Source organism: Haliotis asinina, chromosome 1 (assembly GCF_037392515.1).
Source record: "Haliotis asinina isolate JCU_RB_2024 chromosome 1, JCU_Hal_asi_v2, whole genome shotgun sequence".
In the NCBI taxonomy this organism is placed as follows: Eukaryota; Metazoa; Mollusca; class Gastropoda; order Lepetellida; family Haliotidae; genus Haliotis; species Haliotis asinina.
Window position 1 is genome coordinate 102,062,766 of NC_090280.1, and position 15,059 is coordinate 102,077,824.

General features: G+C 44.7%; 3 protein-coding genes across 3 annotated transcripts; 2 read left to right on the forward strand and 1 right to left on the reverse strand.

The window, feature by feature from the left end:
* Nucleotides 1-2: 2 nt before the first annotated feature.
* LOC137285231 (F-box only protein 39-like) lies at nucleotides 3-3,430 on the forward strand. The gene is made up of 4 exons (XM_067817531.1): nucleotides 3-803; nucleotides 1,159-1,408; nucleotides 2,387-2,548; nucleotides 3,285-3,430. The coding sequence occupies exons 1-4, from the start codon at nucleotides 3-5 to the stop codon at nucleotides 3,428-3,430; spliced, it is 1,359 nt and encodes a 452-aa protein (XP_067673632.1).
* Nucleotides 3,431-6,852: 3,422 nt separating this feature from the next.
* LOC137277644 (streptococcal hemagglutinin-like) lies at nucleotides 6,853-9,477 on the reverse strand. Its single transcript, XM_067809479.1, has one exon. It carries the CDS (start codon nucleotides 9,475-9,477, stop codon nucleotides 6,853-6,855), a length of 2,625 nt encoding a protein of 874 aa, XP_067665580.1.
* A 1,211-nt stretch (nucleotides 9,478-10,688) lies between these two features.
* On the forward strand, nucleotides 10,689-14,125 carry LOC137277650 (actin CyI, cytoplasmic-like). The gene is made up of 5 exons (XM_067809492.1): nucleotides 10,689-10,891; nucleotides 11,364-12,312; nucleotides 12,504-12,767; nucleotides 13,007-13,119; nucleotides 14,030-14,125. Exons 1-5 carry the CDS (start codon nucleotides 10,775-10,777, stop codon nucleotides 14,123-14,125), a joined length of 1,539 nt encoding a protein of 512 aa, XP_067665593.1. The 5' UTR covers nucleotides 10,689-10,774.
* Nucleotides 14,126-15,059: the final 934 nt, after the last annotated feature.

The following is a 15,059-nucleotide window of genomic DNA, read 5'->3' on the forward strand; positions in this document are numbered from 1 at the left end:
TCATGTTGTTAGGACTGCCGATGGACATGCAATGGCTTAGAAGCGTAAAAGGGTGGATTACATCTTCTCTCTGGGGCGGCACAATGGAATCTTCATCTTGGGCATACCTTCCGGATACGGCTTTGATAGAAATATACTGTTATTTAAATGATCAGGAGAGGGCAAGCATGGCTCTTGTGTGCCGTAGATGGCTCCGTGCATTTCATGCCCCCTGTTTATGGAGGCATCGTAGCGTGGAACTAGGGGGGTACCGGGCAGTCATCACTGGGGTGAGGGCGTGCAGCTTTGCCGAGCAGCACGGGAAATACTTACGTCATCTGATCGTTACGTGTAATCACCCATCTAACCATACGTCCAAAGTTGTTCAGAAGAATATTGAAAGTTTTCTACAGAAAATTCAAGGTTGTCGCCTCTTAACTTTTGACATGGAAAGATTGGAACTTGACCGATTTTGGAAATTTGATAATCTTCGAGAAAAGGTGGTAGAGAGCATTTGCCGTTTCTTTCGAACGCAAAGTCACATTGAAGAGTTTGACATGAGTTCTGCCCAGTGTTCGTTGACTAATGGTTGCAAGTTGCTGGAGAGCCTAGGTATTTCTTCTGGTCACGTTGTGAAGACTCTTGGAATTGAAGATTTCTTCCATACACGACTAGCCATATATCAGGTGAAGCGGTTCAAACAAGCTGTCAGTTCTTTCACGGCGCTACAGGATCTGTCCATCAATTACAGCTGTCTGTCCGATGATATTTTGGACATTCTCAACAAAAATTTGGCAGGAAAGCTCACGCGCATTCTCATAAAGGTAAGTCAGCTAGGTAAGTTCTCTTGCATGTGTACATGTGCCTTGGACACCAGTTATATATTTTTAGCACCCGGTGATGTCGTAGCTTGCTAGGAAACACGTACTCATACTACAGGTTTTATACGATCATTCAGATCCAGGCCATAAATTATTAGGTCCCTCGTGAAACATCATCGGATTTGGTGTCGCAAATTTTCAGAATTATAGAATGGCAAACTAATCCATGCTATCAGCTTCTAGTGAAAATAACTCTATGAAAATATGAGCCTTGAAAATAGCAAAATTGAATGTCCAATGAAACATTGAGAAAGTTTTGAAATGTTGGTTTTTTTTAATCTGTATTTATTTTCGGCAGGTTTACAAGCCAGACCCACACTTCCATCGAATTTCGGGAAGGACATGGAAAATGTTGAATACATCGTGCCCAAATTTGACAGTGGAAGTCTGGTTTGAGAGCATCGGAGTGTCCACTGATGTCATTCCTATCCTTGTACCGGAAATGCCTTTACAGGACATGCACATGTGGAGCGGCTACGATGATGACACTGACTGGAATCTGTCGGACACCATCAGTCACCTCGGAATCCATTACAAGAAGACTCTTCGTAAGTCTTACTAAACCACTGAAACTGACGTTCATTCCAGCTTGAGATGCCGACTACATATAGATAGGGGGTGCAGTCTCTCATCGGGGCGGTGGGGTCGCTTAGTGTTTAATGCATTCGCTCGTCAGGACGAATACCTGGCTTCTATTGCCCACCTGGGTACAATGTGTGAAGCCACTTATGGTGTTCCCCGTCCTGATAGTGTAGTAATATTGCTGTTGATATATTGCGCAAAACTCACACATACTCAATCTCTCACGAGTTCCAGTTGGACGGTAGCATGTTAAAACATTCACTAGTTCTCGGTATCGAGTGTAAACAAAAAGTTAGAGGACAACGTGAATTATGCTTGTAAACTATACGTGTGGTCACCAAAGGTTTACACTAGAAGGGCAGTAGAAATTGCCATATCTTCATGTCTATGTTAGCAGAGCATCAGAGCAACAGCTGAACCAGTTGAAAGTACCACTTTACGAAACCTTTTTCGTTTTGTATTTTCGTAAAAACGCTACGCTATATCATTTATCTGAATCGTCGATGTCAGTTGTTATCCGGAGTCGCGCCTGATCAGATCAGTACAAAACAAACATTGCATTGTTTAGTTCCTTGCTGTGCCAATGTGAACACCTATCTGAATCCTGGGGGACACGGGATGGAATTCAAATTCTCCATTTCGTGTCTCACGAGTAGACGTAATTTCGAATAGGTCACCTACACTTTCATGCAGTATTCTTGTGCACAACCCCAAACATTGAGTAGCACCCCTTTTGCCAGACATGTTCAGAACATGTACACGGCGCAAACAAATATGAAAATCTTACTGGACATTGTTCCTCACATGCCACGAATGCACACGTATTAATCCCTGGGTCAACCCGAAGACTCATTGTATTCAACTGTGTACATTAGCTGATTCATGATTTTTGTCTGCTTACAGAGAACATTTCACTGCTACAGGGAGCCTTTTATTGTTTACAGAAAGCCTTTCTCTGGAGCTAGACAACAATCAGGAGTACATAGATGATGTCCTTGTGCGCATGCTCTCGCGCTGCACGAGTCTGCATGAACTCACAATTAATGCCGTTCTGCACGTGTTCACGATCGAGGCCATTTGTGAGATGATTCAAGAAAATAAGATCTGTAAGTGTGTTTTTTTCGTTCTCCGGTGAGTGAGTGAGTGAGTCAGTGAGTGAGTCAGTGAGTGAGTCAGTGAGTGAGTGAGTGTTAACACCACAGAACGTCAACTCAGCTTCCTAGGGTTTTCTTGTGTTTTAAAGCCGCGATCAGCAACTAAAGTCGGAGAGCTGTTGTTATTCAGCTGCTGACTGAAAACTAGACACTCTTTTAGTCAGACTGTAGGCTCTTGAGCTTTTTTCAAATCTTCTTTTACGAACAGTCTGAAGCATAATTGGGCATTTAATACGCCTTTTACATTTTTACGAGAACGTGCTCTAATTGTCACTTCGTGACATAACTGAAATACCATAGAACAACACTCTGCTGCCGTGGGACTTTGTAATGGTAAATTCTGAATCTTGCATTTTAAAATTGTATTCGTTGTAGCAGGTCGGAGAGTGATGCTACAGATGACATCCTTACGTTGTCAACTTGCTGATGGGGTGAACACCTCAGTGTTAATTTTGAGTTGTTCAAAGCACGAACACAAATCTTTTTGTAGCCTTTTTTGCAGATTTTGCGGACAAGAAAACCAGATTTAGAGTTATCACCCTTCCATCGATTTACATTCTCAGTCGGGTACATAAAAATGTTATTTGTAATAAGTGGGATTCACTGAACATAGCAGAAGCGCGCTCAGCCAGTCAGAAAGTGACATTTATGTGCCAGGTATAAGATAACAGTGTTTGTTTCACTTTAGTCCTGCAGGTCTTGCACGTCACGGTGTGCGGCTTGACAGACATAGAGTGGGCGGAGCTCAGCTATCTGAGGGAGAAGTTCACTCCCATGTTGAGGGAACGGCACGTGGACTTCAAGCTTCAGTCGGACCTGATGATTGACAGCTAATGATATGTTTCAGGAAGTGATAGTCTGTACTGTGATATGTGCCTTAGCAGACATGTTTTACATTTTGTATAACATTTACCTATGTTATATGTTGTGATCTCAAGATTCACATTAGTACGCCGTTTGTTATTACATTTCATTTAATTTTTATATTCATGTATAGTAAATGAGAGGTGTTGACGCTCCGGGGATGGGTGGAGACCAGAGGACAGTATTTGGGGTATGTTTTGAAGTGATATTCTCAGGATTGAGGTTGGGATGATGAATAAGTTGCATAAGTGCGACTTTAATTTTGAAGCTCAGGAAACATATCAATCTGTCAGCCCTTCTGTTACTAAGATTTATTCACGGCCTACTCTGTCGTATACTTCATATGTGTATACTTTTTGTAGCAGTTAATGCGTTCGGGAAATTTTATTGTATAAAGTAAAATTTACATTCATGGCTTTGATATATTTACTTTATGTATAAATAAATGGATGTTAAAATGAATTTCTAGTTCTCGTATGTTGTGTCAGTGACATGCAATCAATCAATACGTCATGTGACGTAACAAGTAGGTCAGTCACATATGGGTGTTTCAACCCCACGTGGTAGCGATGGGTGGAGGGACGGGTGCAGACACCTTGTACCTTTCGAAACACATAAGTACGGGTAGATACCACACTGCAGTTCTTTATCGACATCATCATCATCATCAGCAGCAGCAGCAGCAGCAGCAGCAGATGCATTGTACAAGAGCAGACATACAAAAGGACATGCCTTAGCTCCTAATGTGAATTTTGCACGATGTACATATCTTCTTACCCGTGAAGATTCAGTTTAGAATTGGTCTTCAGCTATCCATACTTGTGACAGGCGACCGTGACAGGTGTCCGTGAAAATATGTTTGTTTTTTAAAGCATCACACCAAATGAGAGGGTGTGGGGTGTGTGTGGGTGTGTGGGTGTGTGGGTGTGGGAGCTGGGAGGTGGGGGGGTGGGGGGGGTGGAATGCGATAATATGTGTATTCGAACCTGACCACCCTTATCCGTTAGTCGCCTCTTACGACAAGCATGGGTTGCCCAAACCAGTCCTAGTTCGGGTCTTCAAGGGTTAGAAGTCACATGTCCTAATCTGATTTGTGCAGTACATCCATCCAGGCAGTAACGCAATAACTGAGATCTTGTGAATTGACTTTCAATGCTTTAGTTCATTCCAGTCTAAACTCACTCACTCACTCCGGTATAAACTCACTAATTCCAGTCTTAACTCACTCATTCCTGTATTAATTCACTCACTCATTCCAGTCTTAACACACTCATTCCAGTATAAACTCACTCACTTCCTCATTCCAATATTAACCCACTCCTTCTAGTATTAACTCACTCACTCATTCCATTATAAACTCACTCGCTCATTTCAGTTTGAGCTCACTCATTTCAGTTTGACCTCACTCATTTCAGTATAATTTACTCACTCATTCCAGTATAATGTTACAAGCCCTGAAGTTCATACAATTTGTTCTTAACTCCGTAAAGGTTAAACTCACCAAATACGAAAGTAAGCTGTTATCTGTGACAGAGCAATCATTGAATTCCATGTTTACTGACTGAACGTCTGTTTATCTGTCATACACGTGACCTGTTATATCGACCAGGGTCACTTAGTCCTAAGAACAGCTGTTGCCAGCCTCCACTGGAGAGACTTTAATTCACGTACAAACAAAGAAAAACTGTCAAATCTAGACATGGTAACATGATCACCTATTCAACATAATTCAACAAATGCCACTTAATTTTCATATTGTTTACACCCATCCAGATGCTATTAATGCAAACGCCTTTCAAAGATTATGTTACAACCTTATGGACGAGGAAAAATATTTGTCGAAGTGATATCGACACTTATGTCGAGTGAATCGATATGTCTTCGATCCACGTTTTAAATGACGTGCAGTGCTTTATTTTAACATGTTTCAGTAAATGAAAACTTTCGCATCGGAAATCAGTCATGACCGAACATGGTACTTAGGTTTGCTCGTGGGCTAAACTAGCAAAACTAGCGGACAAAAGAAACGCCACCAAAACAAACCTAATTTACACGAATAAAACGGAAACTGTGTACATAGTTACCGATATCAAATTAGGGTATAAAAGCGAACCAGGTTTATTATTTTACACCATTATAATCGATTACCAACCAGGAGCAGAGGGAGAGAGCAATCGGTATAGTACAGATGGAATAGGCACAAGACCATGTGGCTAGGACCATGGGATGCTGCAACGGAAGACACGTCTACGACAGACTGGCAGTACTGCAGACAGGCCACAGAGCGACAGACTGAAGACTCTACCCAACATGAAGACCGGCATTTACGGGTGTTGCGCTTGAGGAACCGATACGTCACTGTGACGTCATCAAGCGCCAACAGTACTGGACATTCGTAACTACTGAAGTCATTCCGGCAAACCTTCTTGCAGGTTACGGAAAGAGGCGAGTAGTTACCAATGCAGTACTGGACATCCAGCCAGCAGACAGAGTGTGATCAGGCGACCTTTCAGCGGCATGGCGTTGATAACCCAACACCGATATACCAGATTACTGGCCACATTTACACTCCTGTAATATACATTCAAATGCAGAGTTGAATGTTAGTTTATTTTAACACCCCTTTGAACGTGTTTAATTCTAACAGCCTGATGATACGTAGATTTCAAACGTTGTTCATATGGTCGTAGGATGACACATGTTTCCCAGCGTTAGTAAATTTTTGTAATGCACTCATTTTGTGTGGTGGTTCGGGTCGGCATCAGTGCTCGAGCCATACTCGGCGTTGAACAATATGTGCTGCCCAGAAAGTTGTAAAAGTGCTCAGTCGAATCTGCATGGTGATCGAATACTGGATAATGCTCCCCAGTGTCATTCATATGATCTTAGATCACGAGCTGTGCTGTTTTTCTTCTTGTTATCCATTAAATACTGTTGCTGAATGATTGATTTTTGCAATGAAATATTTAATGTTACCATATTTAGCTTTGTGTTAGATCAGAAAAATAGTTGGTGGCGTTTCTTTTGGACCCTAGTTTACATACAGACTATAATATCTTCGGCAGCACCATGCTTTGAGAGATTTCCTCCGTTTCTAATGAATATGTGTTCCGCTGTACCTGTATCGGATTCTCCCCAACAAACACCCATGACAGTTAAGGCCCATGACAGTCCAAGTGTCAGGAAGTGACTAACGGGTTAGGCGCGTTGACTTGGTTCGCGTACCGTTGTCGGATCAGATGTGTAGATCCATGCTGTTGCTCTTGATCATGGCACTATGTCGGCAGGACTCGAAGACCTACAGATTGACGCGATCGCGGGAATATTTCTGGGTGCAACGTTGAAAACAAGCAAATATACAGTCCGAAGGAAGGTTTTCATAAACAGGGGATTCATACCCTGGTACATCGACACAGAGGCATGAGTGATGGACTGAATACTCTGGTACATTGACACGGAGGCTTGGTGATGGACTGAATACTCTGGTACATCGACACGGAGGCATGGGTGATGGACTGAATACTCTGGTACATCGACACGGAGGCATGGGTGATGGACTGAATACTCTGGTACATTGACACGGAGGCATGGGTGATGGACTGAATACTCTGGTACATTGACACGGAGGCATGGGTGATGGACTGAATACTCTGGTACATCGACACGGAGGCATGGGTGATGGACTGAATACTCTGGCACATTGACACGGAGGCTTGGGTGATGGACTGAATACCCTGGTACATCGACACGGAGGCATGAGTGATGGACTGAATACTCTGGTACATTGACACGGAGGCATGGGTGATGGACTGAATACCCTGGTACATCGACACGGAGGCATGGGTGATGGACTGAATACTCTGGTACATCGACACGGAGGCATGGGTGATGGACTGAATACTCTGGTACATCGACACGGAGGCATGGGTGATGGACTGAATACTCTGGTACATGGACACGGAGGCATGGGTGATGGACTGAATACTCTGGTACATTGACACGGAGGCTTGGGTGATGGACTGAATACCCTGGTACATCGACACGGAGGCATGGGTGATGGACTGAATACTCTGGTACATTGACACGGAGGCTTGGGTGATGGACTGAATACTCTGGTACATCGACACGGAGGCATGGGTGATGGACTGAATACTCTGGTACATCGAGACGGAGGCATGAGTGATGGACTGAATACTCTGGTACATTGACACGGAGGCATGGGTGATGGACTGAATACCCTGGTACATCGACACGGAGGCATGGGTGATGGACTGAATACTCTGGTACATCGACACGGAGGCATGGGTGATGGACTGAATACTCTGGTACATCGACACGGAGGCATGGGTGATGGACTGAATACTCTGGTACATCGACACGGAGGCTTGGGTGATGGACTGAATACTCTGGTATATTGACACGGAGGCTTGGGTGATGGACTGAATACTCTGGTACATCGACACGGAGGCATGGGTGATGGACTGAATACTCTGGTACATTGACACGGAGGCATGGGTGATGGACTGAATACTCTGGTACATCGACACGGAGGCTTGGGTGAGGGACTGAATACTCTGGTACACGGACACGGAGGCTTGGGTGATGGACTGAATACCCTGGTACATCGACACGGAGGCATGAGTGATGGACTGAATACTCTGGTACATCGACACGGAGGCATGGGTGATGGACTGAATACCCTGGTACATCGACACGGAGGCATGGGTGATGGACTGAATACCCTGGTACATCGACACGGAGGCATGGGTGATGGACTGAATACTCTGGTACATCGACACGGAGGCATGGGTGATGGACTGAATACTCTGGTACATCGACACGGAGGCATGGGTGATGGACTGAATACTCTGGTACATCGACACGGAGGCATGGGTGATGGACTGAATACTCTGGTACATCGACACGGAGGCATGGGTGATGGACTGAATACTCTGGTACATCGACACGGAGGCATGGGTGATGGACTGAATACTCTGGTACATCGACACGGAGGCATGGGTGATGGACTGAATACTCTGGTACATTGACACGGAGGCATGGGTGATGGACTGAATACTCTGGTACATTGACACGGAGGCATGGGTGATGGACTGAATACTCTGGTACATTGACACGGAGGCTTGGGTGATGGACTGAATACTCTGGTACATCGACACGGAGACATGGGTGATGGACTGAATACTCTGGTACATCGACACGGAGGCATGGGTGATGGACTGAATACTCTGGTACATCGACACGGAGGCTTGGGTGAGGGACTGAATACTCTGGTACACGGACACGGAGGCTTGGGTGATGGACTGAATACCCTGGTACATCGACACGGAGGCATGAGTGATGGACTGAATACTCTGGTACATCGACACGGAGGCATGGGTGATGGACTGAATACCCTGGTACATCGACACGGAGGCATGGGTGATGGACTGAATACCCTGGTACATCGACACGGAGGCATGGGTGATGGACTGAATACTCTGGTACATCGACACGGAGGCATGGGTGATGGACTGAATACTCTGGGACATCGACACGGAGGCATGGGTGATGGACTGAATACTCTGGTACATCGACACGGAGGCATGGGTGATGGACTGAATACTCTGGTACATCGACACGGAGGCATGGGTGATGGACTGAATACTCTGGTACATCGACACGGAGGCATGGGTGATGGACTGAATACTCTGGTACATCGACACGGAGGCATGGGTGATGGACTGAATACTCTGGTACATTGACACGGAGGCATGGGTGATGGACTGAATACTCTGGTACATTGACACGGAGGCTTGGGTGATGGACTGAATACTCTGGTACATCGACACGGAGACATGGGTGATGGACTGAATACTCTGGTACATCGACACGGAGGCATGGGTGATGGACTGAATACTCTGGTACATCGACACGGAGGCATGGGTGATGGACTGAATACTCTGGTACATCGACACGGAGGCATGGGTGATGGACTGAATACTCTGGTACATCGACATGGATCCGTGTGTAATGCCCTACAATAACTCGTTATTGGGGTCGATTCGACGGACACAAGGATACTGCCCAATTACTCACATGACAGAGGGAAGTTCTGGTTCCAGGATAAATGAGAGGAAAGGTTACATGTCTAAAGAGCGGGTGAGTTATTTGAGTTTTACGTCACTGCAGCAATATTCCAGCTTTATGGTGGCGGACTGTAAATAATCCAGACCGGATGGAATACCCAGTGATCAACAGCATGAGCATTGATCCACGCAACTGGAATACGATGACGTGTCAACCAAGTCAGTGAACCTGACCACAATACCATGTCATTCACCTGTGATGTCTTTTATCATCATAGGCCGCCGGCATTGCTGGCTGAACCTGGCAAGGCTCTGCAGGAGGCGTAGGACAGGACAAGAGACATAATAGACTTTTAATCCAGGACTACCAGCTTTTACAAAATTCCTCCATTTCATTATTGATTTGTCAGGCGTTCACAACATCTTCTGTCATACTTCACTGGGAGTTCAAATATCTCTTACTGTTCAAAGAAATTTCCAAGTATCCCCTATTTCTTGTATACCTGAAAGTTTCTCTCTCTGTGTGTGTGTGGTAAACCAGTGCGGCTGATCTGTATCACATTTAGAATCAGTCTGCTGCAACCCGTGCTGATCAGTAAGACCGACAAATGGGAGCGAGTGATCACTGAGTGAAGAGTTTAGTTTTACGCCGCTCTTAGTGATATTCTAGCTATATGGCAGATAGATCTGTAAATAATCGAGTCTGGAGTAGAGAATCCAGTCATCAACAGCATGAATATCGATCTGCCTAAATGGGAACCGATGACGTGTCAACCAAGTCAGGGAGTCTGACCACCCGATCCCGTTAGTCGCTTCGCATGGGTTTACGAAGGCCAATATATTCTAACCAGGACCTTCATGGATCAGTGATCACTGATGTTGTTGCTGCATGTTGAAATCAGAAGCGCAGATCAATGCTCATGACTTTAATCACTGGATTGTTAGGTCTAGATTCGAGTTCGTACACATCGCTTCCCACTAGGCGGTGTGGAATCTATCTGCTGTGCTGTAAAATAAATAGCCACATTCAGTTCATTATGCATCGTTCACACACATTTATATTTCATGTCATTTATGTTATTCAGCAGCGTTAGCATGCAATCATGTTTCTGTTAATATGTTGTAGCTCTACTGATGAATACAAGTTGCTGCAGTTGCAGTAGTTGGTGGTGACGTCTTACTGACAACGAACGCTTCTGCCTGTCCTGCTCCTGTTGTAGGTTGAATCATGTCAGGCGATCCTCTGGTCTTCGAGAATGGATCCCAGAACTTCAGGGCTGGATTCGCTGGGGAGAACATCCCGCAGTTGAATATCCGTTCTGTTGTTGGGAGAGCAAGATTCTCGGTAAGAATCTACCCACACAGCAAAAGGTGAATTATAAGCGTGATTCGATTTTACGCCTTTGTAACTGTGTTAGCTTATCGTATAAGCATTGATATTTAGTATTTCTGTTACTTGAGTGCTTTAGATATCCAACGTTTTATTGTGTGCAAAGTAGAATAGGAACCAGTGTTTGCAATACTATAATTTACCAGCCGGTCATCTGGGCCTGCTGCTACATGCAGGCTTTAACTTCTGCAGGCCCCGAATGAAATCTGCAGGCCCATTTGGTTAAAGTCAGACCAATAGAAACAAAACAGACTACAGTGTACATAGTTCCATGCTGTTTGTACAAAATCAAGCGAAGACTATGGCACCCAGAGGAGTTAGTATTTCTGTGACGGGTGTTGACATTCTGAGGCGGTGAAATACCGGGTAATGAAACGTAACATGGTGGATCGTGGATGATTCCCGTTTGTTTTATCTTTCTTTTTAGACTTCTTTCAACGGTGGGAACATATGTTATGACATGGATGCCATCCGCAAGTGGTCTGTCCTCAATCTCAGATTTCCTGTAAATTACGGTACCATTACAGGATGGGAGGACATAGAGCAGGTGTGGCAACACGCCTACAGCAGGCTCGCAGCTTCTCCAGAGAACCATCCCATCCTAATGACCAAACCTCCCATCAGCAGTAATGAGACCCAAGAACGGATGGCTCAGGTCCTGTTTGAGACCTTCAAGGCTCCAGCAATATGTATTGCTGACACCGCCTCTCTCTCACTGGCTGCAGCCGGGTGTACATCGGGGATTGTTGTGGGATCTGGCGCTGAATTAACAACAACCACCCCAATCCAGGGCCACAGAATAGTACGAGAAGCCGTCAAGAGGTCTTTCTTTGCTGGATGGAATATTTCTGAATTCTTGTCCATGGCGCTCAATACTGATTTTGAAATCATCGAGCAAATGAAGAAAGCCGTTTGTTACGTTGCTGCTGACTTTGATAAGGAAATGATAACGGCAACATCTTCTAAATCTTTGGAGATGACGTATGAGTCTGCCGAGGGTACAAACATCACTGTCAACATGGACAGGTTCAGGGGCCCGGAGGGTCTGTTCCAACCGTCCATCGCACGTGCCACAGAACCTGGGATCCAGGAGATGATCAACGCTTCAGTAATGGGGTGTGATACCAACTCTCGCCAAGAATTATACCAGAACATCCTGTTGGCAGGTGGAAACACCATGTTCCCTGGAATCGAAGCCAGAATCAAGAAGGAGGTATCTGCTCTTGCTGGACCTGACGTGGAAGTCAAGGTCATTGCACCGCCTGACAGATTTCTCTCTGCTTGGCATGGAGGATCCAAGATGGCGTCTCTGCCGACTTTCAACGAGCTGTGTATCACCAAAAAGGACTATGAAGAATCTGGCCCATCTGTCGTCAGTAGGTTTGGCTAAAGTCGGCACTTTTCACTCCATATCCTATAAACTATGCATCACGATTATTTAAACGATGTTACACTGAGGGTGTTAGTGTTTCACGTTAATCTCTGAACAATAATATAATATATTTAACCTGTTGAGCCAGGTATGTTTGAACCTATTGAACCAGGTATTTTGAACCTTTTGAGCCAGGTATGTTTGAACCTACTGAGCTAGGTATGTTTGAACCTACTGAGTCAGGTATGTTTGAACCTATTGAGCCAGATATGTTTGAACCTACTGAGCTAGGTATGTTTGAAAATACTGAGCCAGGTATGTTTGAACCTACTGAGCCAGGTATGTTTGAACCTACTGAGCTAGGTATGTTTGAACCTACTGAGCCAGGTATGTTTGAACCTTTTGAGCCAGGTATGTCTGAACCTACTGAGCTAGGTACGTTTGAACCTACTGAGCCAGGTAGGTTTGAACCTACTGAGCTAGGTATGTTTGAACCTACTGCGCCAGGTATGTTTGAACCTACTGAGCCAGGTATGTTTGAACCTACTGAGCTAGGTATGTTTGAACCTACTGAGCCAGGTAGGTTTGAAAATACTGAGCCAGGTAGGTTTGAAAATACTGAGCCAGGTATGTTTGAACTTTTTGAGCCAGGTAGGTCTGAACTCCTGAGCTAGGTATCTTTGAACCTACTGCGCCAGGTATGTTTGAACCTACTGAGCCAGGTATGTTTGAACCTTTTGAGCCAGGTATGTTTGAACCTACTGAGCTAGGTATGTTTGAACCTACTGAGCCAGGTATGTTTGACAGGAAGGTAAGGGTTGAGATTCAGGTTGGAATTAGTCTTGGACAGATTTAAGTGTTTGGCACCTGTTGTCACCAGTACGTTTGCACCCGTCTGACTGATACCGTGGATATACCTAATATGCTCATGCGTTATTCTTGGATAACAGCGACTGGGTATAAAATGTCTTATAACACGTAACACACTAAAGACTGTTCACAATGAGTCCCTAATATTGATGATACCTCAATGTATACTTGATAAGGTCCTCAGTGGCAAATGTGGGTTGAGTGAAACTATACAACTTAACAATGTACTATGAAACTACGCATATATATTATACCATACGGAATACCCCAGTGAACGCTGCAGTCGGCAGAAACGATTACCTGTCAACAAAGCATATACAACTAGTGCAGCAGCTGGCAACAAGGACAACATGCATGGCACGACTTTCCCTGGCGGACGGGAGACATGGATACAGAAATAATTGTATAGGCGATAATCATTCATCCCTTAAGCAAGAGTATGTTTCGTCAAGTAGTCAGCAAGTACAAATGGGGAGCACACATGCTATCCACTGACGTCGCTGGACCATGTGCGGAATACGCATTATAAAATAAATTGCATGGAAAATCTCCCAGATTATCATTGTCATGTCTGCGATATCATGGACAGCCATAGGGCTTCAACATCATAACATCATGGCACCCGGGCTGTCTGCATTTCCTACTAGGTCTCGTCAGCACTTCCAACGCTGTTACCTCTCTCCAACGCCCATTATGTACACCTGAACTGGTTCAAGTGAGTGAATCTTGCTTTAAGCTGCATCAGCACTATGGTAGTAATTGCGTTTGGAACTGGTTTGAATCCCAGATTCAGCGGACCACTGTTTTCAGCGTAGATAAATGTTACACACCATTGATTTCTATATTTACAGGATTCTCGTTCTCGTACATTCCTCCATTCAGCTCTCTGGGACTCCCTGCCGACAGGAAATACAGCAGTCGAGCCACAACCACTCCTCTCCAAGTAGAAGCTCTTTTCACAAGATCACATGACCTAGGTTTAGTTTTAGAGCGCGGTGAAGTTGCCTGGTGCTTAAAGTGTTCGCTGGAGTTGCCGAAGAGCAGGGTTCGATTCCCTACATGGGTACAATGTGTGAAGCCAATTTCTGGTATTGCAGGAATATAGGTTAAAGTGGCGTAAATTCATACCCTCTCTCTCTCTCTGTTTCTCATACACACGCACACACACACATATTTGTACTTATGGCAACATTTTGTTGAGTTATAGTTAAATCCCATTACTTGGGACAAAAAAAAATCAGTGAATCGTCCTGGGTGAGATGTTGGTTTTGTGGAGTGTGTGTAATAGTCTTCACATTTTGCTAGCCAGTGCCTGAAAGTGCCCGAAAATAATTCACTAGTCCCCTTATAGCAGCTGTTTGTTGACGCAACGAAAGTGACAGATTCAAACATGTTCCGCATCGTTTATTACCCATGCTGAACACTATTTACAGCTTTAGCTAGTGACATCGTTTAGTGACAGTGGGTGTCCAATACCAACAGTGAAACCGAGATGACATGATATAACTAAGCATTACCTGACACGCTAACTCTCATGTCGTCACATACACTTAGTTAAGTATTTCCGGACATATCTGTCGGCTGAATGAGTCCCGATCTTAACTCTTTCAACTGACTGACTGAGAATAGTTTTAAGCCGCTCTAAGCAATATTCCAGCAACATCACGGCAGGGACATCACAAATGGACATTACACATTGTATCCATGTAACTCTTTGAAGCATATCCTGGGACGTTGTCGTTGTGTGCACCAAGTCAGCCCTCCCGTACAGAACCTGGTCCAACTGGAAGCTACTTTACTCGAGGAATGGGGTTGACAGCCCAATTCAGAGGATCAGGAGACTGACAGGGGGTATGGGGAGGAGAGTGCTCACTGTCATAC

Bases quoted from the DNA above. Each gene is read 5' to 3' on its own strand.
- LOC137285231 (XM_067817531.1), top strand. From the start codon at position 3: ATGTTGTTAGGACTGCCGATGGACATGCAATGGCTTAGAAGCGTAAAA. The intron at 804-1,158 runs GTAAGTCAGCTA...TATTTTCGGCAG, and splicing joins TCACGCGCATTCTCATAAAG to GTTTACAAGCCAGACCCACA. The intron at 1,409-2,386 runs GTAAGTCTTACT...TATTGTTTACAG, and splicing joins CCATTACAAGAAGACTCTTC to AAAGCCTTTCTCTGGAGCTA.
- LOC137277644 (XM_067809479.1), bottom strand. From the start codon at position 9,477: ATGTCGATGTACCAGAGTATTCAGTCCATCACCCATGCCTCCGTGTCG.
- LOC137277650 (XM_067809492.1), top strand. From the start codon at position 10,775: ATGTCAGGCGATCCTCTGGTCTTCGAGAATGGATCCCAGAACTTCAGG. The intron at 10,892-11,363 runs GTAAGAATCTAC...CTTTCTTTTTAG, and splicing joins TTGGGAGAGCAAGATTCTCG to ACTTCTTTCAACGGTGGGAA. The intron at 12,768-13,006 runs GTAGGTTTGAAC...CTACTGCGCCAG, and splicing joins GTTTGAACCTACTGAGCCAG to GTATGTTTGAACCTACTGAG.